The following is a 26,517-nucleotide window of genomic DNA, read 5'->3' as shown; positions in this document are numbered from 1 at the left end:
AAAAATAGTACTTTATTATTTGAAGTAAAACCGCACATTAAAACGTCATAAAAGGGTTCTATTATTTGAATTTTCCAAACCTTCTTAATGAAAAAAATTAACAGTATTTTGAAATTTAAATAGACTAAAACTAAATAAGGATGTTTATTTAATCTTTAAATATGAAAAGATATTCTTTTTTGAATCTGCCTGTGAATTTACATTTTGGAGATTTAATTTTTTTAGCATCTTTCTAGCCAATTGATTTAAAGAAGAAGATTCAAATAATTAAAAAATTAATCTTAAGAAAAATACACTTTAATAAAGCAAATTATTATTTATTTATTTACACTTTTGAAATTAAGCAAATAAATAATAAAAGAATAAAACTTAATAAAATAGTAAGAATTTATATAATTTATTAAATTTATGAGTTTATTTTAATCGATAGATAGATCAAAATTTTGTTTAAGATTTACTACCAAGTATTTTGATTTTAAAACTTTTCAAAATTATTTCTTTACTTATTTACTCATTTAAAAATTAAACTATGTACATATAATAAACAAATCTATGTAACAAATTAATTCACTATTAATTCATTCATTTATTCAATTTCATTATAAATCTTTTAATTGTTCCCTGCAATTCTTTAATAAATTATTCAAATTCCTCTATTGAATAATTTCGAATAAGGGAAATAATAAAGTTTCATTTCAAGAAAGCAACAAGTCTGACAAACTTGTTTCTTGAAAAACTAGATGGACTTCCGAGACTCCTGTTATAAATAATTTAAAGTTAATGAAACTGTGAGTGGTAGTAGTCCTTACATTTATTTTATACATTTTATGAACTTGTGAATATTAATTTTATTCAAATTTTCAAAAATTTTATTAAAATAGTTTTTCAAAAAAAATTTGTTGTTTTTATTATTTTTACAATTTTATAATTTTTTTTACATAGAATATTAAATAATATTTAAACTGCTTTTAAATTATTAAGATTGATGATTTATCTAAAATTTATTAAAACTATTGAGCATTTAAAGAATTATTTGTAAAATACTAAATATTTAATAATATTTAAACTGCTTATTAATTATTGAAATTGATGATTTATTTAAAATTTATTAAAATCGTTGAGCATTTAAAGAATTATCTGTAATATACAAAATCTGTGAATATGATACTTTTTTTTTAAATGCAAAGTATTTATTTGTAAATAATAAGTTAAATTATTTATTATTAAGCACAGCTCAAAAAAAAGGTGCAATTTATTAGTTATTAATAAAGATAGAAATTATTTTTAATTATTTCATAAAATCTTATTAGTATAGTTATTATAGTTATTTATGGCTAACTGCTACATTTAATTAAAATATTTATGTTTCAAATATAATGTAATAAATTTTGGCAAATTTTTTTCTGATATTAAGTAATTTAACTAATAAAAATAATAAGCAACATGAAAAAAATAAAAATCCATTTTACTTATTATTTTTATGCTTAACTTATTAAACTTATAAATAAAAACTCTAGAGAAGAATTATATTAAATAATTTATCTCTGAAATGAAATTATTAGTGGAGGATTTATTTACAATTTGATATGTATAAATTATGTACAAAATACAAAAATTATATTAAATATTTTAAATTGATGAATTAGCTAAATTATTTTTGCTCAAAAAATTTAATAACAATTTTATCAATTGTTATTTAAGTTGATTACTTCTATAATAATAATAATTTAAATTTGAAAAATTGCCTATAAACTTAATTGTCTTTTCTTAAATAGATATTATATATCTAACTGTTTTATCATCTATGCTCTAATTTATACAAGTTAGCTTCAAGTACGTTTTTTTTCAGGTTTTCTAATCTAATTAGTTATTTTAATTTTTTTATTAAGCCATCTTAATTATCTGAAACTAATCTATTTTAAATATATATTGATTCACTATATAATACATCTAATGTTGCTTCTGTTCTAGATGCATTAGAACTATCATCACTTTCGTCCCTTATTAAATCTTCTTGATGGTATGCCAAGGCATGCTCACTTTAATTACGTTTAATTACATGGTAACCTTTTTTAGTTTAATTTTCTAATCTTTTTTATAACTTTTAGGAACTTGAGTAAGAATTGCTTACATAATGAGAATTAGTTTAGGCTTACACACCTTATTGTTAAGATTAATGATTTGATTATTAAACACTTAATTAATCGTTTAAATTAATTCTTTCTGCCTAATTGCTTACAGTATTAGCTGTTGTGCATCTAAAACCACCAGAAGTGTGTGTTCTTGAAAATGGAGTTGCTAAATTTTTTCTTTTTTCATTCTCTATCTATATAACTCTAGCCATTCTTGTTTTCTCAACATCAACTTTCTTTTTTTAAATATAAGCCATTTATCCATACTGAAACTTATTAAGGGTATCGATCATATGGTTTTCTTAAAAATTATCCAAGTCGCTAATTTAACTTATATAATTTTTTTCTATATCACTCTACTATTTGTTTAAAGTTAGGAAGTCCCTTCCTTCAAACCTATGTTAAATAAACATTAAATAAAAAAAAATTATTTCAGTAAATTTTAATGGCATATTTTTTAATAAAATATTCAATTCACTTAATTTATGAAAATTTGTGGTTAGAAAACTCTACTCTGACTTTTTTAATATTTTCTACTACTTTGGTAATAAGTGGAATTTGTTTGGCTGTAAATTAATAAGCGAATATCTTAATAAAAATATATTGTAAATTACGTAAATAAGTTTTAAGTTGAGGTATTGGTTGATAAAGATCCATTCTTTTTAAGCTAGTTTTGCTTTTATCTGTACAGCTTAGGCTTATTAAAGTAAGATTAAACAAATTTACTGTATTCATTATCGCTTTTTAAAATTTTACTCCTTAGCTTTGGATCAAATGGATCCTATATTGTTTTTATGAAATTGTTTGCATTTTCTGAAAAATATCTCTGATATAATGGCTTATGTGCACTAAATTCATCTTTCATTCCATTTTTTATGAATTGCAGACCTTTATTTTAGTTAGATATTTCCTATTTTTATGTTATAATGCTAAGATTTCTTAGAGATTTATTGATTTAAAATCCTTTAGGTTGTAATTTATTATTGGTGTCTGCAGATAATAAGTCCTATTTTAATTTATTAGTTAATTAGTGGTGATAATGGGTGATTGAAATAAAGTTTTTTATTCAATAAAATTAATGCATTTGATTGATATTTTATATATCTAAAAATAGCCATTGAAAAATTTAATGTATCCTTTAGAACTTAATGTTTTAATTATTATGTTTAGATAACAACAGTAAGTATTTATTTTAATCTTTAATAAAATGTTTGGAAAGATATCTAATATTTTAGATACCTTCTAATTCAAAATAAGATATTCTTTTCATTAAATAAGTAAATGTTTTATTTTGGGTGATTTACTATTTATTTAAGCTAAAATAAGCTTAACACACTAAATCATCTGGAGTAGTTTTCATTTTGAAGTCAGTGATCCATTTGACAAATATAAATAAATTTACAATATACTCTTAAATATTTACCTTATTTTCAATTTTTTCTTAGTAATGGTTTTTTATCCCAGCAAGATTCGAAAAGAATTTTGTGTTTGATAAAGCGGAGGGCTTACCTGATATATCACCTTTCCTAAATGCCACATTTTAAGATATTATAGATTTTAAATTATTGAGAGAATCTTTGATTTTCATTTGCATCTATTTTTTTTGATATTATTCATACTGCTCTTGCATACTCAAATTTGATAACTGACTTTAATTTAAACTACTCCTCCCTTTTATTTAACTTCTACGACCTTGGAAATTGTATAGCTGTTTTTGTTAACTAGAATCTGTTATACTTTAACGCTTATTTGTATCTTAAAAGTTGTTTACTTAAATGTTTTCATTAAGCTGCATCATTATATTATTGTATTATTAAATTGATATTTAATTAATTATAATTATTATCATATGATTAAATTAGAATGAAATACAATAACTTACTATTTCAATTAAGATTAAGTTTAATTTTTTCATTGTGTCTTATTACTTATCTATAAACCATTAATTTTTAATATATAGCCATTAGGATGTATTAATACTATTTTTATTATTCATATAAATACTTTATTTATTAATTAAAAGATCCTCATTTTCTTACTAGTTACATTCAATAATAAATACATCTTATAAATTTATAAATTAATTATTAAATTAAAGCTAACTTTTCTATCAGATAGTTTTATCAAATAAAGGAATTTTTTTTACCTAAATTAAAAAATGATAAATAAATATTAGAAATTATTGTAATCTTTCTCTATTTTGAATTTAATATTAACTATTTATGCAAGGGGTCAAGGTAAAGATATAAGTTGTTCTTGAACTCAAACTAATAGAAATAAGCATTTAGTATAAATGAAGCATTAAGGTGATGTATTTCACTATGATTATTTTTATAAAAGTAAATATTTTTATAGATAGCTTTATTAGTATTTTTTGAACTGACATTAGTAGATAAACTATGCATTTTTTTTCTCTTTTGATAAAATAAAGTTTTCATTAAAATTTTTTTACAATAATAACAAACTAAAAATTAATTAATAAACCTATTTAGTAGAAATAAGGATTTAATAATTAATTAAAAGTATAAATAGCTTTTAGAAAATGAGTTAATCTAAATTAATTAGCCACTAAAAGACAAAATCTTTAAATGAAAAAGAATTACAAAGCCAAAAAAATGCTAAAAATATTTCTATTTAAGCTAACAAAAGTTCTAAGATGAAAAATAGTTCATTTAATTTATCCAAATCTCCACTTCTAAAGAATAAGATAAATTATCGACCACATAATGATGCTTTTTAAAAAGAAGAGTCTCCTTTATAGAAATTGAATCTAAATGATTAAGTTAAGATTCACTTAAGTCAGTAAAATTTTAAAATGACGTAAAACTTTACTAATAAATCTTAAAGCGGTATTCAAAGTCCTATTTTGAACCCAAACAGTAAAAGTATGCAAATAAAATATTCAAATAAATATTTTATTGATAATATGTAATCTAATCACAGCTCACCTAAAAACTTAAATTAGAAGTCAACAGGATTTAGTTTTTATACAAATACTTAGAATACATGCAACAACAGTTAGGATCAGCTAGATAATGTCATAAATTAAACACCTAAAAACTCGAATATGTCAAAGTTATTAAAGAAATAATTAAATAATTCTTAAAATCAAGTAAATAATAACAATAATAGCTCTAATATTATATAATTACAATAGTAGAACAATTATAACTCATAATATTTCTTTAAGAAAAATTAACATTCTAAATAAAATTCTTTAATTTAATAAGAAAGTTTTAATTAAAAATAAATGTCTTAACAAGTTAACAATAGAATCTTAGTCCTGAACTAAAAACAAAAAAGGATTTTTAAAAATCAATAGTTTTAAACTTTCTTTTATAGCCCTTATTAAAGATAAAATGATTAATTCATGCACGAATAGTCTGAGGAGATTAAAGCAAATTCCAATTTCAACTCCAATGAAATTTTCAATTTAAACAACAGTTAAAATATGAGTGGTAATTTAATGGAAAATAGTGGTGGTTTCAATACTTTCTAGTAGGCTTTGTCTCCTAAAAACAATCCTAATATTCAGATGAACTAATCTAGTGTGTAAAATGATAAATTAATTTTCAAAAAAAGGGATAGCGAGAATGACATTTTTAGTACAAGTAGAAAAGAGCATAGAATGGTAGAACTTATGAAATAAAAAATATAAAACAATGTTTTTTCTGGCTATATTTTTCCAAAATAAGAAAAGCTAATTTCTAGAATTTCCTATCTAACTAGCAAATTAAATCCATATTATGAGAAGACTATCAATCTTATAAACGATATTGAAAATAAAAAATTACAATACGGTAATGAAACAAAGTAGCAGCAAAATGATAATTTTTTAATAGAAATGTAGCAATAACAAGCCCAACTTAACATGAATATGTCTAATTAGCATAACGATGAATAAGATGGGATTTTTAACTATATTAATATTAAGAACCTTACAAAAGCTGAATCAATTGAGCTTTCACATAAGCAGGGATGCTAGAATATTATAAAGGCAGAAACTCTTGAGTTTTTTTACGTATATATTTAAGTAAAAGCTATGCCAACTCCAATTAGAGTGTGCTTCAAAACTCCAATATCAAAATTAAAAGTTTTCATCTCAAAATCTACAATATTTCCATCAAAATTTTAAAATGACTACATTTTATAGGTAAAAATAAATTTTACTTTATCACAATTAATTTTTAATTACTAAAATGTATTAAAATACATGAATTATAGAGTAATGTCATAAGAGTAGATGATGGAAGCAACAGTTAATTTACCTTTGATAAGCTGTATTTTGGAATTCTTTCAGAAATAGAATAAGAAATAAGGATAACCATAAAATTTGGCATGGAAAAGAAAACCGTCCCTATGATTACCAATAAGGTGAAGAGTTAGGAACAACCTGATTCTTTTACATAGGATTTTAGCAGGACAAACATGAAAAGATAATAAAGACATATTTCCACTCCAATCCTTGCTTAGGATGTAGGTAAATTGATAAAATTTGAACATAAATTTGACAATTTGAAAAAATTAACTAAAAAAAGCTGAAATAAAATAAAGAAGGAGAATGAAATTGCTTCATAATTAAAAAAATGGAGAAGAAAAAGACTTTTAGTAGCAAAATATTTAATAAGTTTATTACTATAACCCAGACACTCATAAAACAATTTCTTAGGAAAAATACCAATAATTCAACTAAAAGCATAAGGAAGTGACCGAAAAAAAAAGATAAATGGACGAAATGTAATACTACCACAAAGATTACACAATGAAAATAAAAGATTTATAAAAGCAGTTAAATTAAACATTTTCTGCTATAAATGAAAGAAAGAAGGAAGTTATTAAATTTAGCAATGCTTGGGCTAAAATAATTTTATAAATTTTGGGATTTAAAATATTGTACCAAAAAATAAAAGTAAAATAATTATTAAAATAAAATTATAAATGTGTTTTATCAATAAAATATTTTAAAAATAAAATAGCGTAAGTCTAATTATATGAGGAATTAAAAAGATATAACAATTAGAATAAAATTAATGATTATCAGAATGTAAAGACAAATCAACAAAAACTATGGAAATTTATCTACTGAACAAAAAGCGATTTATAATACAAGAGAAGCATTAGAGTTTTTTTGCAAAAAATTTAAAAAGAAGTCTAAGCAAGCAGCGGGAAAATTAGTTACAAACTTCTTAAGAAATAAAAAATAGTTTTACTCAATTGAGCATTATGTTTTTGGATATTACAACACTAGTAAGATAAATAAGAAATACATATATTTAACATTGTCTTTTTTCAAATTAAGTTAACATGATAATCACAAGATGGAGAGACTTTAAAATAAAAAGAGAAAATTTTAAAAGAATGCTAGGCTTTTTGTTTGATAAATACTTTTCTAAGGTTCTTGAAACTATTTCAAAAACAGGAACAGACAAGGATGATTTTTTTACAATAATTAATAATGCAAGAAGAATAGAAAAAGTAAAGACAGAGTAAATAAATATTTTTATTTAATAACATTCAAATGTTAAAAAACTTTATAAAATAAAAGAACCACTAGGTAGAAATTCATAGAGTGTTATTTAGACAGAAGGAAAGTAGAGTACAGCTAGGACTTATTTAAATACTTTAAAATATTTTAATAAAAAAATGTAAAATAAATTATTTAAACTTTATATTTATAATTCTTTTATTTTAATTTATATTCAAAAGAAAAAAAAATTGATGTACATTTAAGCTCTGATGAATAAAAGAAAAGATGAAGAAATTGATTTTCATTCAAATAAATTTGATGAAGTCAACGAAGACAAAGAAAAATAAATAGATTAACTGCTTTTTAATTAAGTTATTTAATAAAAAAGTGATTAATCAATCATTCCTCCAAGGTACTTCATCGTACCTTCTTACGAAGTCTTAAAGCAAGTAGTTTGTGAGACTTTCGTTAAAGTGAAGGATGAACATATAGTAAAAAAACTCCGTGAAGAAAAAATTAAAAAGAACTGGTCAGAATAAGTTTTCCTATAAAAGCTCATATAAAATGATGACGTAAGTTGGTTCTATATAATTGAAATACATTTATTTATTTTCTAAAACATAAAAAATATTTCTTTTCAATTCTTCTCTTTTTTCAGAAATTATTTTAAAAAAATTTTTTTTAATTAACAAAATAATATTTATTAATCAAAATATGTTTTTTTTATTAAATTCTTTTAAATAAAATTAATTATTATCTTAAAAGGATATCACTTAAAAGCAAGTCTGATTCTGATTCGTTCATTAAATTAATTGATTCGATGTGATAAATAATTTTAATATTACTACTATTATCAAAATCCTATATGTTGATTTCATATAATATCACAATGACTTAAAAATTCTAATATAAAAATATTCAATTTTTACTTTTTTATGTAAATTAATATAGTTTATACTAACTGTCTAGTTTTTTGACATATTTCTACGCTAAAAGTAGCACTTTAAGATCCTAAATTAAATTCAGATTTTTATGCTATAAAAATAATTATTGATTATTAAATAAATTAAATATTATCTAGAATTTTTCAAAAGATCAGAATAATTAGAAATAAAAATGAGTGGTGGAGATAGAGATAAAAGAAAAAAGGAAGACGATATTGATGAGCAGAAGAATAAAGGCCATAGAACATTAAACAAGAAACTTAAGAAAAAGAGAAAGCATGAAAAGGAAGTATAAAAAGAAAAGAAGTTAAAGAAAAAGGAGTATTAAGAGAAAAGGGATAAATATAGAGAATAATATTTTGCATAAGCTCAAAAGCCAAAAAAGAAAAACAACAAAGATAGCAAGGGAATAAAAATTCATAAACTACAAAAAACCTTGAATAAATTCCTTAAAATATATGAAGATGACATTGAAGATTTTAAATCTATATTTACTTCACTTGATGAAGGAGAAGAAATTGAAATTTAGGATATTGAAAATCCAAAAATTAGAAAATATCTTGCAAAGATATTCAAGTATCTTAAAATCAAGCAAAAAAGTGGAAAGCCTGGTTTCCGTAAATCTCTGAAAACAGATTTCTCTCTTTCTACTTACATGTTTAATGTTATTAATGAGGCAATCAATTAAGATAAAGAATCCAAATCAGATATTGATTCTGATAATGAAGGGGATAATTAAGATAGTGATAAAGAGAGCTAAAATAGTAATTATGACTCAGATTCTTCTAGTGATGATGAAGATGAAAAAGTAAAAGAAAAGAAGCCTTCTAAAAAGTTGAAAAAAAATAGCGAAGATGAAGATTCTGATGATCTATCAGATAAAGATGATGATGATGAAGAAAGTAATTAAAAAAATTAGAAGCAATAAAGTAAATAACTTGGCCCTTAATTACCATCTGTTATAGGACCATAGATTCCAAATTAAATTGGACCATTAATTCCTAGTTAAATTGGACCTAGAGCTCCTTCTAATTCTGTTGGACCATCATTAATTAGCTAAGAAGAAAAATAGAAATTCATAGAAGGTTCAATATCTCAACCATAATAAAAAGCAAATAATGACTGGTTAGCCTAAGATTTAGATTCATTTTTGAATGACTCTTTTAAAGAAGTTGAGGCTTCAAATGTTAAAAAGTTTTTACTTAATTAAAAAGTTGACCATAATAAAAAAAAGGTAGGGCAAAGCTTAGATAGTTCCCGTTTGGCTCCTGGAAGCGCCCCTATTGATTTAGAGCATATATAAATTGATGATTCTGAAGCAAGATAAAGTGCTTCTGAATATGAATCAAAATATAGAAATAAAACTCTTATGGAAATGCATTAAGAAAATTTGTTAAAAAAGAAGCAATAATAAGGAAAAGACACTTTTAGAAAACCATTTGATAGAAATGAAGACCTAATTATAAGAAAAACTGATTCAAAAAAATTAATGGCTGCTATTAAAGATAGCTTTTAGCATGGGCCTAAATTTTAACCTGCTAAAAACTGATTTTAGGAATTATTTATTTATCTTTCTATTTTATATATTTCAGTTTATTTGAGGTTAAAATAATTTAATAAAAAAGTTTGTTTTTATACTATTTAATATTTTTACAAAATGCCAATTTGAATTAATATTTTTATAAATAACTTATTAAGATAGATGGCACAAAATATATTTATTTATTTAGACAGTTTATAAGTATTAAGAATAAAACAATTCACTTAATAAACTAACAAATAAAAATATATACATAATTATAATTGAATTTATTAGATTCAATTCTGTTAAGTTATAAACATATTTTCTTGATTAACACTAGGTTAAGATTGAATGTTATGATTTACATTTTCTTATTAATTATTCCCTTCATGATTTTAGTTTTAGTGTTCATCTTTTTGATGAATATTCTCATTTTCCATTTATGCTTCAGATTTTTAAATAAAATTATTAATTTTATCTTAATCTTCTTTAGCTTTGGTTGTGTTATCTTATGATTTAAATTATGTATTTAAACGACCTTAAGGAGTTTAACTGTAGATTTTTTAGGTAGGAATTAATTTTCTATGATTAGCATGGGAAGTAGTTTATCTTGAGAGACTAGATTTGCTTTAAGGTTGATAGAAGTTGCTTGTTTGTGATAAAGACATTTTATGACTTCTTTTACCGGTTCCATAATCCTCGTCAAAAACCTCAGGAGGTAAATCTTTATTTATACCAAATAAATATATAAAAACAATTAAAATAAAAATTAATTTACTAATATCTAGGTTAAATTCATGTACAATTTAATTAATATTTATATCTTAAGCCCTGTGAAATTTCTTTTCCATTTTTTCTTTTATTTCTTACTTTTATTTTTCATTTTATCTTTCTATTTGTTAAATTTATTGTCTGAATATCATTTTCTCAATTCTATGTAATAAAAATTTATAAACTTATTTATCAATATCAACAAGTAAATAAATATGCTTACTCATGGTCTTAAACACGTTGGCTATGATGAAGCAATCTATTCTGTAATTGAATGTTTTTATAATAGTGCATCTAATCAAGTCTAGTTCTGTTGTCATTAACTTGGAATCTCTTTATGAACTGAGCACTTTAGTTTCTTTATACTTTATTTTTTAATAATTCCTCCTTTTTTTAATTGGTTTTCTCAATCATTTCTTCGTTTTCTAAAAATATCTAATGGAATTTTTCATATTGCTCTTGATCATTTTGTTGCTTTTTCTAAAGTATTTCTTATTCTTTATCTTTTTATCTTTTACCCTTTTCAATTACATTTATCACTTTCTCTCTTTGCATATTTTGGTATAACTACTCGTGGTGATATAATTTTTAGTAAATTTCATAGTTTCTTTTTTCAATTTATTCTTGCATTTCTTTCTACATTTTAAAAAGATATTTTTATTATCAAAATATTAACAATAAATTCATTAAATCTAATAAAGTTACATTTTTCTTCTGTATTTGAATTTATTTTTCTTCTGCTTATTTTTTTTAAAGCTCAAAAATATTTTTTCTAAGTTATTCTAATTCTATTTTTTTAATTTCCTATTCCTACTACTTTCTTCTATATTCCTAATGATATATATGAAAAATAAATTAAATATTTTTAAAAGATAATTTAAAAATCACTTCTTCTCTCTTTTCCATTTCTTGCATATGGAGTAATTCATTCTTTTGAAGTCTTTTCTTTTAAAGTTCAACTTTTTATTGACTAATTTCTTTTCTTTTTTCATTTTCTTATGCTTGCTTCATTTTTATTTATTATTCTTTTTACTACTCATATTATAGTTTCATAAGTGTTTCATATTAGTGCTTTTCATTTTACTCTTAAATTTGAAGTAAAGCCTTTTCGTGATTTTTTTTTCTTTACTCTTCCCTTTTATGTGATTCTTAAGCTTACTGACTCTTTTTTTCTTTTTCTAACTATTATCTCCTATATTCGATCCGTTCTTTTTAATTTAATTCAGCTAATAATTTTTCTTCATGCTCTTATTCTTTTAATTTTCTATATTGCTCTTTCTTTTCTCTATTTTCTTGATACTTTTTTAAAAATTTTTTTGTTTTATCTATTATAAACAAATATATTTTTATTACTTCTTATTTTTTTTATTCTAGATACTGCTTCTACTATAACAAATTTTCTTCTAATTTTTATTTTTTAACTTCATTCATTCTTTTCATGTTCCTTATTTCTACTTCAGTTAATATCCTCGAAAGTATATCTTTTTTCTTTTAAAAAATTTTGGCTTTCAAATATTTAAAATATGTATGGTGATGATTTTACCTATCTCTCTTATGTTTTTGAGATATTCTTCTCGCTTTTTTCTCTCATCTTTTAAAGTTAGTGCTACATACTGTAACCATGTTATTGGCTGTTAAAATTTTAGCAGGAATCTAAACTTCTGTTTGATCCTTCCTTGTGGTTAAATTTATTATCTGAAAGATTGTTTTAATCTTATGATTTCTGAGTACTCTAAGTTTTAGCTGGACTATCGAAATCACTTTTTTAATGCTTCCAGTTTTTAAAGCCTGTGGACTAAAATAAAGTATTATTTTACAAAAGATAAATAACTCCAAAAAAATTACTGTAAAAAAATCACTGTTATTTTTTCTTATATAAACTTCAGAATGATTAAACTAAAGCATCTTTGACTATTTTTACTCTTGATTTATTAGCTGCTACCTTGCCTAATTAATATAAAAAAATTAATGACTCAAAATAAGTTTCATGATTTTATTAAGTGAATTATATTTATTTTTGCATTTCTTAAAGTAATTTTAAAATATTACTTTGATTACAACATCAACTTTTTATAGTCTCTTTAATTCTATAGTATTCTAAAACTGTATTATAGCTTCTTCAGTCAGATTTGCCTTTCCTTTGAAAAGCTTTTGTATGTCTTCTCTTGTTTTCTAAAATAGATCAGTAACTTTAATCCCATTTGCTTCACAAGCTTTAAGAGTACGAGGAGAATTAATAAAATTTTATTTTTTTGAGCTAGGATCAAAATTTTCTATTGAAATTTTCAGGCTTTAGTTTTATTCAGTTATTTTTTTTGAAGGAGTGCTATTATTTTCTTAGATATTATTTTTATTATTGCTATGATCATTGATAATAGCTTGATTCTATTCCTAGTATTATTTATTAAACAAAAATGAATGATTGGTTGATTATATTGGCAATAATTCTACCTTGTTATGTATTTCAATATCTGCTTCATTCTATGTATGATGATTATCTTCGCCCATTTTTGTGCTTTGTAAACAAACTATCAATATAAAATAATTGTATTCTGATTAGATATATTCCAATAAATTAAAGCGATTTTATCAATTTTTATTTCTAAAAATTTAAGATAAAAATTGTAGCTGTAAAAATATATGGATGAAAATTTATTAGTTTTAAAAGATTTATTAATTTATCTAAAAAATTGCTTAATAAAAATTAGAATATAATAATCATTCATTTTTATTTAGATAAGCTTGAAACAGAGTAAATGAATAAATTCATTATTTTGCTTTTCTATAAATATAATTAATTTACTGAAAATTTAATATATCATAAAAAATTATATTCGGCCATTTTAGTTTTATAGATAGATATATATCCTATAAAAAAAACATTATAAAATAAATTATTTAAAATTTTAATAATTTTGAAAAATCTTTTTAAGAAACATACATTACATACTCATATAAATTTTAAAAATGATAAATAAAGACTTATTTTATTTTTTGTAAAAGAAAAAGAGGAATGAGAAAGTAAATTTAATCAGAAAATATGAACATAATTACAAGATTTATTGATGATTTAAATATTTTTAAATTTTTTAAAATTTTGTATGAATAAATAAAAAATAATTTTATATTTAAATATTAATAAAAAAACAAAACTGAAGATGTATGTTTATGCTTTTAGTGTGTGATATCTATATATAGTTGTTTGTTGTTAAAATGTTAATATATCTTTATTTAAATTAGTTTTTACAATTTTTATGAAATCAAGTAGTCATTAATATTTATAATTTGGAAATTAATTAGAAAGAGATCGATCGACAAATTTTATCTAAGACATATCTGAATTAATAATTAAAATAATAATAGCTTGAAATAAATAAGTAAATAAATAAATAAAGATTAATAGACCTTCGCGGATTGAAATATTTTTTAAATTTCATTTTTAATAAATAATAAATAATAAAAATTCTTAGTTTAAAAATTGAATATTTGACATATTCAATATGGGAAAGAAAGAAAAGGTTTTCTTTGAGGAGGAAGATGATAACAAGAATGAGGAGATATATAATAGCGATTAAGATGATTAAGATTAAACTCCTTAAAACAAATCACATTCAAACAATTCTAATTAAGTAGGCGCATAGTCTAAAAAAGGAGCTGTTTAAGATAAATCAGCTAAAAATTCTAAAGTCACAGCATCAAAAGGAAATCAAAAGAAGAAATCATAAGTAAGATGATTAGATTTAAATAATTTTAAAGTGAATTATTGTTCTAAGTATATTAATATTAATTTTATTATCATTATCATCATCTAGGAAGTAGATTCAAAAGCTCCAAAGAAAGGGAAAGCTATTTCAAAAGGCAAAACTAATAAAAAAGGAAAAGACAAAGGTGGTGCCGCTTCTAAAAAAGGAGGTAAAAAGAAAGTACAAAAAGGTAAAAAAGGAGAAAAGGCTCCAGTGAAAGGTTCAGCTACTAAAAAAAAAGGAGGTGCTTAAGATAAGAAAAAAGCAGATAATAGCGCTCTTAAAAAGACAAAAAAAATTTCATAGGGTAAAGCAGAAATCATAGAAGATGAAAAAGAAGAAGTATTTAATGATGAAAGTAATGCAACTCCTCCTTAATATAGCTAAACAAATGCTACTTCTTATTAAAGCGATAATATCTCAAAGCTAAAAAAAAAACCAGCTGCAAAAGCTAGCAATAAAAAAACACAATAAACTCTAGCTGCATCTAAATTAAAAACGCAAAAAGAGGAATAAGGAGAAAAATCTTCTAGTTTGAAAGCATTTAGCAGCATAATTAAAGACAAAAAGAATGGAAAAAACGTTCCTTTCCAGCCTACAGAAAATAAAGAGAGTGAAGAAATAGAAATAGAACCTGAGACAGATGAATAAGAATCAGATCCTAATTAGCTTAAAAAGAAGCTAGGTAAATCAGATTTAAATACTGAGCATCAAAATGGTGGAAATTAAGTAAAAGATGATAAAAAAGGTTAATCTGAATCATCTTTAAAAAATAGAAGCAAGGTCTTAGTTGATAGTAAAAAACCTAATTCGAAGCTTTATAAAAATGATAATGGTCATGAATAAAGTACTACTTCTAAAGGGTCTAAGGTATCTGCTATTAAAAACATAAGAAAGGATAGTTTAGATATGGAATTAGACAATACTTTAGAAAACGAAGAGGATGAAGAAGATATTCTTTCAGGTTCTGAAGATTCTGAAAATAGCTAAAACAGTGATAATATAAAAACAAACAAAAAATAATTGGACAAGAAGAAAAGCGATAGTTTATCATCAAAACTTAAAAATAAAGCTGATGAAAGTGAAGATGATGGAGAAGGAGAAGACAATGAAGAAGACGATGAAGTTGATGATGACGAAGAAGACGAAGAGAATGGTGATGAGGATGATGATGATGACGAAAATGAAGGTGATGATGAAGAAGATAACGATGAAGACGAAAGTAGTAGTGAAGAAGTAGTTTAGGCTGTAAGAACAATGACATTTCGTAGTAGAAGAGGTGAAGGCATCAAAAAGCTTATGGAGTTATAAAAAAGAAATGAAGGATTCGGAGATGATTTAGATGACTTTTGGAAAGAAAATAAATATTTTGGTAAAATAACTGAAGTTACAAAGGCTAATGATGAAGAAGAAGACGAAGATTTTAATGAAGAAGAGTTTAAAGACGTAAAGGATGTATTCGATAGTGATTTTTAAGACACTAGTGATTTAGAAGATGATGGCGATGATGATTCAAATATGTCAGATGAAGATTCAGACAGCGAGAAAAAGAAAAAACGTAATAAAGATAAGCCTAGCTATTTAATGAAAAAAGATGATGTTATTAGAAAAGAATAAGAAAAAATAGCAAAGCAGAGACAAAAATAAAAAGCTGAGCGCTTGAAATAGCTCGATACCTAAGAAGAAAATGAAATTTAAATATCTTAAAAGATATAAAAGGAGAAAAGAGAGGCATAGATCACAATTTAGCTTGAAAAACGTACCTTAAGATAAAGCACAAATGAAAAATCTCTTTTATCTCAAAGTTAGCTTTCTCCTCGTTTAAAAAAGAAATTGCGCTTAAACGAAGATGGATCTGTAGACATTAATGGGTAATAAGGAGAGTAAGGTGGATAAGCACAGGGTGCTGGAGGCAAAAAGAAACGTTATATCCATGATTTCTTGACCTAAGAGTAACTATTAAAAGAAGCTGTTTTTACAGAATTTGTGAATAGAAAATAATTAGAAGACTTACTTCGTTTGGAAGAAGAGAAAAAATAATTCTCTTTAAGTAAAAAATTTATAGACGAAGGACCTAAGATAATATATAAAAACTCTGCTAAAACAGATGAAAATTTAATCATATATCCAACATAAGAAGTATATGATAGCACAATAGGTAACTATATGTAATCTTTCAATCAATAAAAATAAATAAAAGAAAAAAAATTCCGCTATCACGATCCTAAAACTAATAAATCTTATAATACTCCAGAAGAATTTTATAAATATCGTACAATTTTGTATAAGTCAGAGCAAAATCGTTACAAGTATCTTATTAAAGTTTACAAAGATCTCTAAGAAAAGAAGGAAGAGCTGCTAGAAGAATTTGAGCCAAAACTTAAAGACAAATATAATAATAATTGTAATAATTCTTCAGATTCAGATGACTCTTTATCATCATCTTCATAATCCTCATCTAATTCAGCAACTTCTTCTGCAGGTAAAAAGAAGAAGAGAAAATCTTAATAAAAGAAAAAGAAACAAACTAAGAAAGCAAAAAGTTAAAAATCTCGTATTTCATAAACTGCAGCTGAAAGAGAAGATGATGAAAATGATGAAGAAAACGATGATGATAATAATAATAATTAAGATGATAAAATATTTATTGACTAAGATTCAGATTGATGATAGATGAACTTTCAACAATCAATATACTAAAAATTTTTTAGATAAATAATTATTTGTAAATAATATTTTAAATTAAACTGTCATTTTTAGATTTTTCAAAAATTTTAAAAAATTAATAATTTTTTTTTCTCAATTAATTAAATAAAACATTTTTAAAATAAAATTAGTAAATATTTAATTTTTTTTCATAAAAAAATACAATTAAAATTATAAATATAAAATTAACTAGATATATTAGATTTATAATTTTAAGTTAGTTTTTCTAAATAAATTCAATTATTTTTTAAGCAACCAAGGAATATTTATTAAATATATTTTCATTTTAATATTGTTTACTATTTTGAATAAATATCAATAATTTATAACAAAATATTTCTTGCTATAATAAATTTTAAAATTAAAAAAATATCATTAAAATAGCTCATTTATTCCAATATTAAATCTTTTAAAAAATAATTAAATTATTTAAGTGAAAATATTTCAATATTAATGCAATTTTTTCTTGTAAAAAAATACTTACAAAATGCATTCATTTAAATGTATATACAAAGAAAAGTTTAAATTACTTATCTGTTTCAATACTTCACGATGTCAGTAATAATAAAATTTATTTTTAAATGAAGTTATTTCTTCATATTTTTTAAGCGAAAATAAAGTTTAAATTATTAAACTTTGCAATATTTAAATATAAAAATGAATATTAATAAAGATTTAATACACTTATATATGTTTTCAAAAATTAAAAAAAAATATTTATACATTATTTATTTTAGATGAAGATGGAAATGGAAATGGATTGAATGAAAATTAAAGCTCATATACAATATTAAACATAAAATGGTATCAATTCATAAAAAAATTTAAATATCTTTTTTGTTTTTAGTATTTAATTATAAGGATTTACAAAATAGTCAATAATTTCTAACTTATTTTATAAAATTAGTTTATGGAATTCATAAAATGAGCTAGCTTTCTCAACTTGAAGAGCTAGACGAATCATATGATTCATCATCATTTTAGTCTTCTTAATTAATCTATTCTTGATTGACTTGGCCAATTAAGTTTTCTTTTTGTTAATTTTCTTTGACATCTTAAATTATTTTTTCAACAGAATTATTATTATATTGAATTGTATTTTCTTCATTGTAAGAGTGGTTTGATTATTATAGAGAGTTTCTATTTATTGAATTTAATAGGTTTTATAGTAAGTCATAGTCAAATGGATTTTAAATTTGTTAATCCTCTTAGTTAGAGTAATTAAAATTTGAAATTTTATTTTTATTTAATTAGTTTTAGATTTAAAAATGGAGAGTATTCTCTTTAGAGTCTGAAGCTTAGTTGATATCTGATAAAAAGTATATATCATTATTACTATTATTAAGCTTAGTATTTTCATTTTCGGAAACAACTTTTTATTATTAATAAGACTCTAAAAGCTTCAGTTTATATTACAACTCTGTTACAATTTGTGATGGTTAATTTGATAAGGTTTCTAACAATAGTTAATCTTATATGAGTTTTTGGTTGTATTCATTATGCTGCTTATCAAAAAATTATTCATTTATATTTGATTAGTTTATTTACAAAAATGAGTTTTCATCTGATTACTTTTGTTGTTAATTTTATTCTATTTAACTATTCAACAATACTTACAGTTTGGAATTATCTTTTAATTTAGGAAGTCTTCCTCTTTTTTTCTTTTCTTTACCATCTTGTAGACCGATCAAGTACTCCAAATTTTTTTATTCTTTTTCTTGTTTGAATTTTTCTATCTCTTCTTTAGTTCTTCTTTTCCTTTTCTTAACAACTTTATTTTCTTCTTGTATTTCATTCTCCTCTTTATCATCTTCATTTTTATTGCTTTCCTCTTTTTAATCTTCTTCCTCTTCCATCTAATTTTATTTAGACTCGTCTACACTTTTGTTTTCATTGTTAATTGAGTCGGACTTCTTATCAATTAATTAGTCATTATTTTCTTCTTTTTTTTCCTCACTTTAATCTTCTAGTTATTATTTTTATTTCTTACTCACCCTTTTTTTTCTTATTTTTTTCACTAAATTGCTTTTTAAATTTTATTCTTCAGCCTTTTCCAACTCATCTTGATCTTCCTTTAGCTGATTCATATTTTAATTTCCTGATTAATCTTATTCAATATTTAATTACTCATTTTATTTATCATTTTATAATTCAACTTAATTATTATTTTATTTATCCAAATTGGTCTCATCTTTGTCTTCTATTGATTTAACTTTTTACTTTCTATTATAGGGTCTTTTAGTTTAGCCATTTTTTTTATTTTTAGTGTCTTAATTAATATTTCTAGACTCTTCTTATATTTCTGTTTTATTTTTTAGGATATTATCTTCATCTTCATCAATTTATTTCTAATTCAATTCTTTTAATTAGTCTTATCTCCCTTCTTCAGCATAATTATCAATATTTTATGGTTTATTGACTTCATCTGTGTCTAAGATTTGAGATATAACATTAAGTATAAGTTGACTATTTATAGGATCTAAATAAAAAAAATATTATTTTTAAATTATTTCATAAGCATTTATTACCGTTGTTGATCTACTAAGCCTAAGCATCTTGCAGTTCAACTTTCTATTCGTTCTAACTCTCAATTTCTTCAAGATTATATCTAATAAGTGAATGGTAATTTTTATGGGAACTCGCCATGTAAGTTTTAAAATCATCGCATTTAGTCTCATAACATGATAGACAGAAATAAAAACCATAACAGTTTTCACACTTGTACATATCTTTTAAATTTAAAACTCCACATCCTGCACATTTAAACTAAATCTTTTTAGTTTTAGTATTTTTGACTGGACTTATAAGTGCATCCATTTAATGTTCTGGTCTATGTCTTTTGTTTTTAATGGTCTCTATTGGCTTGCTAAAATAACAGTTCTAACCTTTAAAATAATAGCAAAAATCATTAAGTATAAAGCTAAAATTATAAAATATTTACAAAGATTAAAGTTCCCTTAGCATTACTTGCATGTAAAACAAGTGCCTATGATCGGGCTCATAAAGCAAGATTAACATCTAAATTAGATAATAAATATTAAAATAAAAAATTTAAAGTTAACATAATCAATTAAAATTTTTAGATCTTTTTACTTTCTATCATGAACAGGAAATCCATCTGCAAATACTGGCACTTCGATAATTTTCATGTCATGTTGCAAGTTATGGAACTACTCTTCTTCACATAACTTCGTATTTTCATCTACACAAGCTTTTTAATTTAAAAAAATTGATGAGGATACTGATTTTTAAAAATTAAAATAAGGGTAACTTTTAAATTATTTTACCTTCACATAAATCAAAATCTTTGCAAATCATACAATGGAATCTGATTCCCCATATTGGTTCAGCTTCACAACGATTACAACTTTGATAATTATGCAAAATATCCTCATTTACTTTGTTTTGTATTTCATAAAAATCTTTCTTATCAAAATTCAACACACAATTTTCGCATATATCATAATTATTTATCCTACGAGACTTATATCTTTTTAGCTTTCCCTTTACAATTTCCTAGTGACAGTTATCACAATTTACTTAATGCATCCATTTTTCGTAAGTTTCACCTAGTTAGTTGCCAACACTAATTTAGTTTGAAAATAATATTTAAGTAAGTAGATTTTCATAAAACAATGCTTAAAATAAAAAAAAGATGATTATTTTAATATTTTTAAGAAAAATTGTCTCTCAAGACAGAATGTTTTATTTAATATAGATAGATTTTATTTATTTTGCTCAAATTATAACTTGTTAAAATTTAAATATTTATGATTTCTATTCTTAGTGGGTAAAAAATAACTTATTTTAATTTTTATTCTTCTAATTATTTCATTTTACCTTACCCAGCCTGGACGCAAATTATTATTACGAGCAAATAATTCAATTTTTTTAGCTCCGGGTATTAATAGATCTATAATTTCATAAATTTCATCAGGCTTCTGCGATTTCTTTCTAACTTCGGCAAAGATGACATTGTTAGAAATTTTGTTAAAAAAATGAGGGTATTCCAAGTTTATTTCACTTTTCTTGTTGCCTCCTTTCGACTTGTTTTCTTCTAAAATATTTTCATCTATAACTGAAAAAGGGTTTGATGCTGGATATATGCTAGTAAGGTCATCTTTGGTATCATTCTTATATCCAATAAGACAAAGTTCAAAAGAATGCATAAAATAATATCCATGGGATAGATAAACATTTTTATCTTTCATTTTAACCCACACGATTTTATCAACCAAGTTGTATCCCCATTTTTGCATCATCTATATAGCAGTATTCATTTATGTGTTCAAAATCCATAAAAATAAGAAACCTAAAATAATAAGAATATAGTAAGTAAACCAATTCATACATAATCAAAAATCTAGGAAATAATCCTAAAGAAAAAGAATAGATATTATAAAAACTAACCTTTGTTTGATAACCTCTCAACTGGAATGTCCATAATTTCTTTATTAGACATTGTATCATAATCCAAAGAAAATTTACTATTAGAAAACATGAACTAACTATCAAATTGCTAACCACCTTTTATTCTCCAAGGAGGATCCATGTAAACAACTATTTTAAAACAATTTTATAATTAATAAAATAAATACGTTTTATTTTTTATAAAATTTTTTAAGACTTTTTAAATTTATGAAAATTTAGCTTCTAAATAGAAAATTTAAAAAAGGGTAAAAAATAAATTAAGCAGATTGTGAAAATTCATAAATAAAATAAAATTTAATTATTCCTTTCTTCTCTCTCCCTCTAATTTTTATTCTCTGAAATAATTAATTTCTTTCTTTAATAATTGAATAAATAAATAAATAATTAATTAATTTTTTACTATCAAATAATCCCGTATTTTAAATTATCAATTCTAGGTTAAAGTACTTCAAATCACAATTTATATAAGTTTAGCTTGGGTAATACTTTTCATATAATAGGTCTAGCTCAGATTGCAATTAAACCATATTTTCGCCTGATTCCTTATTTTTATCCGCTAAAATTCCAATATGTTTCTTTTTTAGCTCTTAATTCTACTCATCTTAGGCATTTTATAAGTTTGATTAAGCTTATTAGCTTAATGCTTACTTTTCAATTTGCATTTCATTGCTAGTAATGTCTTTTTGGACTTTGCTATTAGTTTGATTTAAATCTTATGAATTTTCCTAACAAATATTTTTTTCTATAAAATTATCATTCTAGCCAATACTAATCAATTAGTTACTATGATTTTAGTAATTTTATTCAATACTTAATTACTCTTTGAGTAATTTTTCCTCATCCTATATTTCTGCTTATAACAATTACTCTTCTTTTTATTATTCATTTTGTTAAGAAACAACTTAGATTTGATTATTGCTTTCAGGTTTCTAACTTTATTAAACAATAGATTGGGTTTACTAACTGGGAGTATGTTACTAAGTTAGTGAGTAAGTTTATAAGTGGTGTTAATATGCTACTTTTTAATAGAAGGTTTTTCTATTTTATGGTTGAAACTCTGTATAAAAGTTTTTAAAGAAAATGTTGGTGTTTATAAATTCTATTTTAGGATCATAGAAGAAGGGGCTACTTACATCTCTTTTACGATTTTCATTCTAAATTTGTCTTTATTAACTGAAAATGTTCTTTTATTAGGTTTAATTTACTTCTACTTAGCCTGTAATATCTTGTTCAGCACTTCTTATTTATTAGGAATTACTAGCAAAATTATCTTGATAGTCTTCTTCTTATTGTTAAAAATTTTCTTCATTTTATAGTTTTTATTGGCCATCTTAATGAGCGCATTTAGGGATAAGTTATGTTTTAGATGATTCTTATTAATTGGTAAATTAGTTAGCCTAATCTTGGCTCAAAGTATGTGGATCGTTATTTACATCTTTTACTAACTTATCCTCCTCAATAATAAGTAGAGAAGAGGAGGAGCATATATTCGTTGGGTAACCTTCTAATGGTGTATTAAAATTGTTTAAGCGCTTAAGATTTTTTTATTCTAGATTTAAGTCGGTTTCGTTTTGGTCTGAGTTATTTTCTCTTTGGGTAATTCCTATTTCTGAGTTAAAATTATTTGTGTTTTAAAATTGCTTATCTTTTAAATTCATTTAGTTTTAAAGATTTGTTGTAAAAGATTGTTTTTTCTTAATTTATTTATCTTTAAATTCAATCTCAGCTTTTACTTACTAATTAGTAGAATGAATTTATTATATCTATAAATTTTTTTTTTAGGATTAAATTTCTAAACTATTATTGCCAGACTTGCTTTCGCTATTTTTATTCTTGCCATATGCATTTTAATTTTTTTGAATTATTTTGCCATTTTGTGTTTAAGCTTCATTCTCTACACCTTAAGAATTTATTTATAGATTGCTATTTAAATTTTCTTTTTATACAATTAAAAATTAAAAAATAATTAGTAACCAATGCTTTGAAGAAAATAATGTAATTACTTTAGCCAGAAGCTTCTAAAGATAAAGATTTTATATTTTTCTGCTATAAAGATGTAAGCATAACATCATTAGACTTATTTTTTCCATTTCTATTGTCTGAGATTTCTAAAATTTATTGACTTTTTTTTCCTTCTATTAATTAGATTGAAATAAATTAAAAAAATAAAATTAAGGTATATTATTTATTATCTTTACCTTATATTTACAAACTAGAACAATTCTCTTAAATAACTTTTTCTCTTTTTGATTTATAGCTATTTGTTTTATCTAAATCATTTAATTTTTTTGAGAAAAATGCAACTTTTTAATTTTTTAAATGGTTTGTTTTATGATTCTACCCAGCAGTCTCTTCATCTTCATCATCTTCGAAAGATGACTCAGAAGGAATTTCCACACTAATTATAGTTCTTTATTGCCTCATTTACATACTCTTAGTTTTGAGGAGTTTTTAAGTTTTTTTAATTGCTATTTCTAATTTATTTTCTTACCTTTTTTTAATTCTTTTCTCCTTCTTATGATTTTTTAATGCTTTTTTAGAAGGAAAGTAATCTTTTTCCGAATCAGAATCCTAATGAACATTATAGTCGTAGGCGTTGTTAAAGCTTCCTTTAACTGGTGCAGACTCTGCTTCTTCCCCTATTATCTCACTTAATTTTTCTTTGAATGTAACCTATTTTTTTATTGTATGCTCATTGGAATTATATTTCTAATTTTCTATTTTGCTAGCTAAATTTTCTTTGTTGTTATCTTACTTTTTTAAAGTTTTTAATTAATCGGTTTGTTTAATTTATTTTTATTCTGATGAAATCTTTTCTAATTATTGAAGTTCTTGCAATTCTTAATTTTTAAATATCTCTCTCTTTGAAGCTCTTAGATCTCTCTAACTTTAACTTTTTAAAGGAGTAGACGACAAATCCTTTTTTTTATGTGCTTACTTTTTCAAAGAATTTGTATTATCTTCAGAACTATGTTTTCTAATAGATTCACTACTCAGTGAATTTGAGCGTGTTGATTTTCTAAAATTTTCTTAGCCAAATACATTGCCTTTATCTAACATTTACTTTTGACTCTGAAATTAAGCTTCTTCTTTTTTATTTTGAGAGGATTTTTATTTTTCTTTAGATACTACTTTAGATTACTCAGCAGATGGCTCTACTTTTTAAGAATCAGAAGTTTTCCTTTTTTTTTCTACCTGCTTTTCAATTTTCAAAGTACTTCCTAAAACATGAATAGGATTTTTATGAGAACTGAGTACTTCAACCTCATAATTTGATTTATTTCCTTTTTATTTAGCATAAATTATATTTATTGATGGCAGAATTCGGAAATTTTGATAAGATATAAAATTATAAAATTTTGTTTGACAAAATCTTAATTTAATTTAAGAAAGCATAAATATTATTCTAAGTGTTATTTATTTATAAATTCTTAATTAATTAAGGGTTTAGAGTAGAAATAGGTTGATTTTATTTAAAATATAGGTATTTTGAATTAAATTTTCAAGTATTTTACTGGTCTTTTTTAATAAATCTGAAGAGCAAGAAGTTGAAGATAATCCTTCTTCGTTCGAGTTATTCAAATTAAATGTACTCTACTCCTACTAGACTTTTTAGTTCATAATTTTTTCAGTATGCTATGTAACTTTAGCATTAATTTTCTGATGCTTTTTACTTTTAATATTTGATATTTCATCTTACTTTTCTATTCCTGAAGATCTCAATTTTCTCCTCTAAGAATTTAAATCTTCTGTAGAATTTTTTACTTTAACCTCTTTTAAATCTTTTTATTGATTTGCTTTACGATTATCCTCTTATGAATCTTCCTATTCCTCGATTACTTTTGCCAAATAAATTTCATTGCTACTTTTCCTGTGCTTAGTTATTTTGCTTGTGTCAGATAAAGTGGTGTTTGATTTTTTTTTAGATGCAGCTTCCCCTTTTTATTATGAATATATATCAGTTTTTTAAAAAAGATGCAATAAAAAAATAAACTTAAAAAATTTAAATTTTCCTTTTCTTATTTTATCTTTATTTTGCTAAGAAAAATGCACGATTAAAAATGAACAAGTTTAAATTATTGTTAAAATGTTCTACCTGATACGGAATGCGATGATTCTGAATTATTTCTAGAGCGTTTTTCTATAACTACATTATTTAGATCCAGCCCACGAAGCAGACCATCCATTTTATGCTTTCCCTTGATAAAAATTTAAAAATGTCAACTTTTATACTTAAATAATTTCTTTTAAGCTTTAAAAAACTTCTTCTAATTATGAAAATGAATATTTGCATGATATATTTATGTAAATTAAAATTGCCTACTTTATTCAATGCGCTTTCATGAGGATACCTCGTATCTTCCTCTGACATTTTTACCTTATTATTGCTAATACTCCCTTTATCTTTTTATTTATAATTTCCTTTAAAAATTATTCTTTTTCACCTACTTTTCTTCCACTTTAATGAATAAGATTGAAATTATCTCTTTCTTGCTCGCTTTCTTTCTCTCTTTAAATAAGTATATGAGAGATTTTGTAAAATACAAGAAAATATCATAAGTTATCATTTACAACTTTATTCATTCAATTTAATCGATTGGCCCTGTTTACTTATTATCATCAATAATAAATAGATTTCACTAATTTCATTTATTTAGAATGTAAATTATCAAAGGTAGTTAATAGTACCAAACCACAACCATGTAAATACTTTTTTTTTTAAAAAATAAACTATTTTTACCAATAAAAATGCCCGATTAGTAGTTTAAATTTAGGATATTTTTTAATGTTAAATCTTATA

General features: G+C 23.1%; 6 protein-coding genes across 6 annotated transcripts; 3 read left to right on the top strand and 3 right to left on the bottom strand. All coding sequences in view use genetic code 6, as the record gives it.

The window, feature by feature from the left end:
• Nucleotides 1-1,798: 1,798 nt before the first annotated feature.
• On the bottom strand, nucleotides 1,799-3,917 carry TTHERM_00388540 (hypothetical protein; the record flags this gene model as incomplete). The annotated part of the gene is made up of 4 exons (XM_001019358.2): nucleotides 1,799-2,528; nucleotides 2,747-3,138; nucleotides 3,556-3,853; nucleotides 3,904-3,917. The coding sequence occupies 4 exons, from the start codon at nucleotides 3,915-3,917 to the stop codon at nucleotides 1,799-1,801; spliced, it is 1,434 nt and encodes a 477-aa protein (XP_001019358.2).
• Nucleotides 3,918-4,674: 757 nt separating this feature from the next.
• Nucleotides 4,675-8,388, top strand: TTHERM_00388530 (hypothetical protein; the record flags this gene model as incomplete). Its single annotated transcript, XM_001019357.2, has 8 exons — nucleotides 4,675-6,285; nucleotides 6,357-6,612; nucleotides 6,671-7,041; nucleotides 7,109-7,379; nucleotides 7,432-7,618; nucleotides 7,678-7,777; nucleotides 7,839-8,171; nucleotides 8,365-8,388. The coding sequence occupies 8 exons, from the start codon at nucleotides 4,675-4,677 to the stop codon at nucleotides 8,386-8,388; spliced, it is 3,153 nt and encodes a 1,050-aa protein (XP_001019357.2).
• A 327-nt stretch (nucleotides 8,389-8,715) lies between these two features.
• Nucleotides 8,716-10,092, top strand: TTHERM_00388520 (hypothetical protein; the record flags this gene model as incomplete). Its single annotated transcript, XM_001019356.1, has 1 exon — nucleotides 8,716-10,092. The coding sequence occupies one exon, from the start codon at nucleotides 8,716-8,718 to the stop codon at nucleotides 10,090-10,092; it is 1,377 nt and encodes a 458-aa protein (XP_001019356.1).
• A 269-nt stretch (nucleotides 10,093-10,361) lies between these two features.
• TTHERM_00388510 (hypothetical protein) lies at nucleotides 10,362-13,344 on the bottom strand (the record flags this gene model as incomplete). Its single annotated transcript, XM_001019355.2, has 9 exons — nucleotides 10,362-10,998; nucleotides 11,060-11,472; nucleotides 11,542-11,667; nucleotides 11,725-12,135; nucleotides 12,190-12,324; nucleotides 12,380-12,631; nucleotides 12,682-12,783; nucleotides 12,886-13,227; nucleotides 13,288-13,344. The coding sequence occupies 9 exons, from the start codon at nucleotides 13,342-13,344 to the stop codon at nucleotides 10,362-10,364; spliced, it is 2,475 nt and encodes an 824-aa protein (XP_001019355.2).
• A 992-nt stretch (nucleotides 13,345-14,336) lies between these two features.
• TTHERM_00388500 (YL1 nuclear protein) lies at nucleotides 14,337-17,246 on the top strand (the record flags this gene model as incomplete). Its single annotated transcript, XM_001019354.3, has 2 exons — nucleotides 14,337-14,561; nucleotides 14,649-17,246. 2 exons carry the CDS (start codon nucleotides 14,337-14,339, stop codon nucleotides 17,244-17,246), a joined length of 2,823 nt encoding a protein of 940 aa, XP_001019354.1.
• A 977-nt stretch (nucleotides 17,247-18,223) lies between these two features.
• Nucleotides 18,224-26,088, bottom strand: TTHERM_00388490 (MT-A70 family protein; the record flags this gene model as incomplete). Its single annotated transcript, XM_001019353.2, has 13 exons — nucleotides 18,224-19,764; nucleotides 19,814-20,170; nucleotides 20,227-20,303; nucleotides 20,379-20,496; nucleotides 20,573-20,871; nucleotides 21,126-21,597; nucleotides 21,696-21,845; nucleotides 22,117-23,652; nucleotides 23,720-23,851; nucleotides 23,915-25,000; nucleotides 25,232-25,654; nucleotides 25,813-25,915; nucleotides 26,041-26,088. The coding sequence occupies 13 exons, from the start codon at nucleotides 26,086-26,088 to the stop codon at nucleotides 18,224-18,226; spliced, it is 6,342 nt and encodes a 2,113-aa protein (XP_001019353.2).
• Nucleotides 26,089-26,517: the final 429 nt, after the last annotated feature.

The sequence above is a fragment of the Tetrahymena thermophila genome (genome assembly GCF_000189635.1).
Source record: "Tetrahymena thermophila SB210 genomic scaffold scf_8254587, whole genome shotgun sequence".
NCBI classification, from domain to species: domain Eukaryota; phylum Ciliophora; class Oligohymenophorea; order Hymenostomatida; family Tetrahymenidae; genus Tetrahymena; species Tetrahymena thermophila.
Note: the sequence above shows the minus strand (reverse complement) of the source record. Positions and strands in the feature narration are given on the sequence as shown.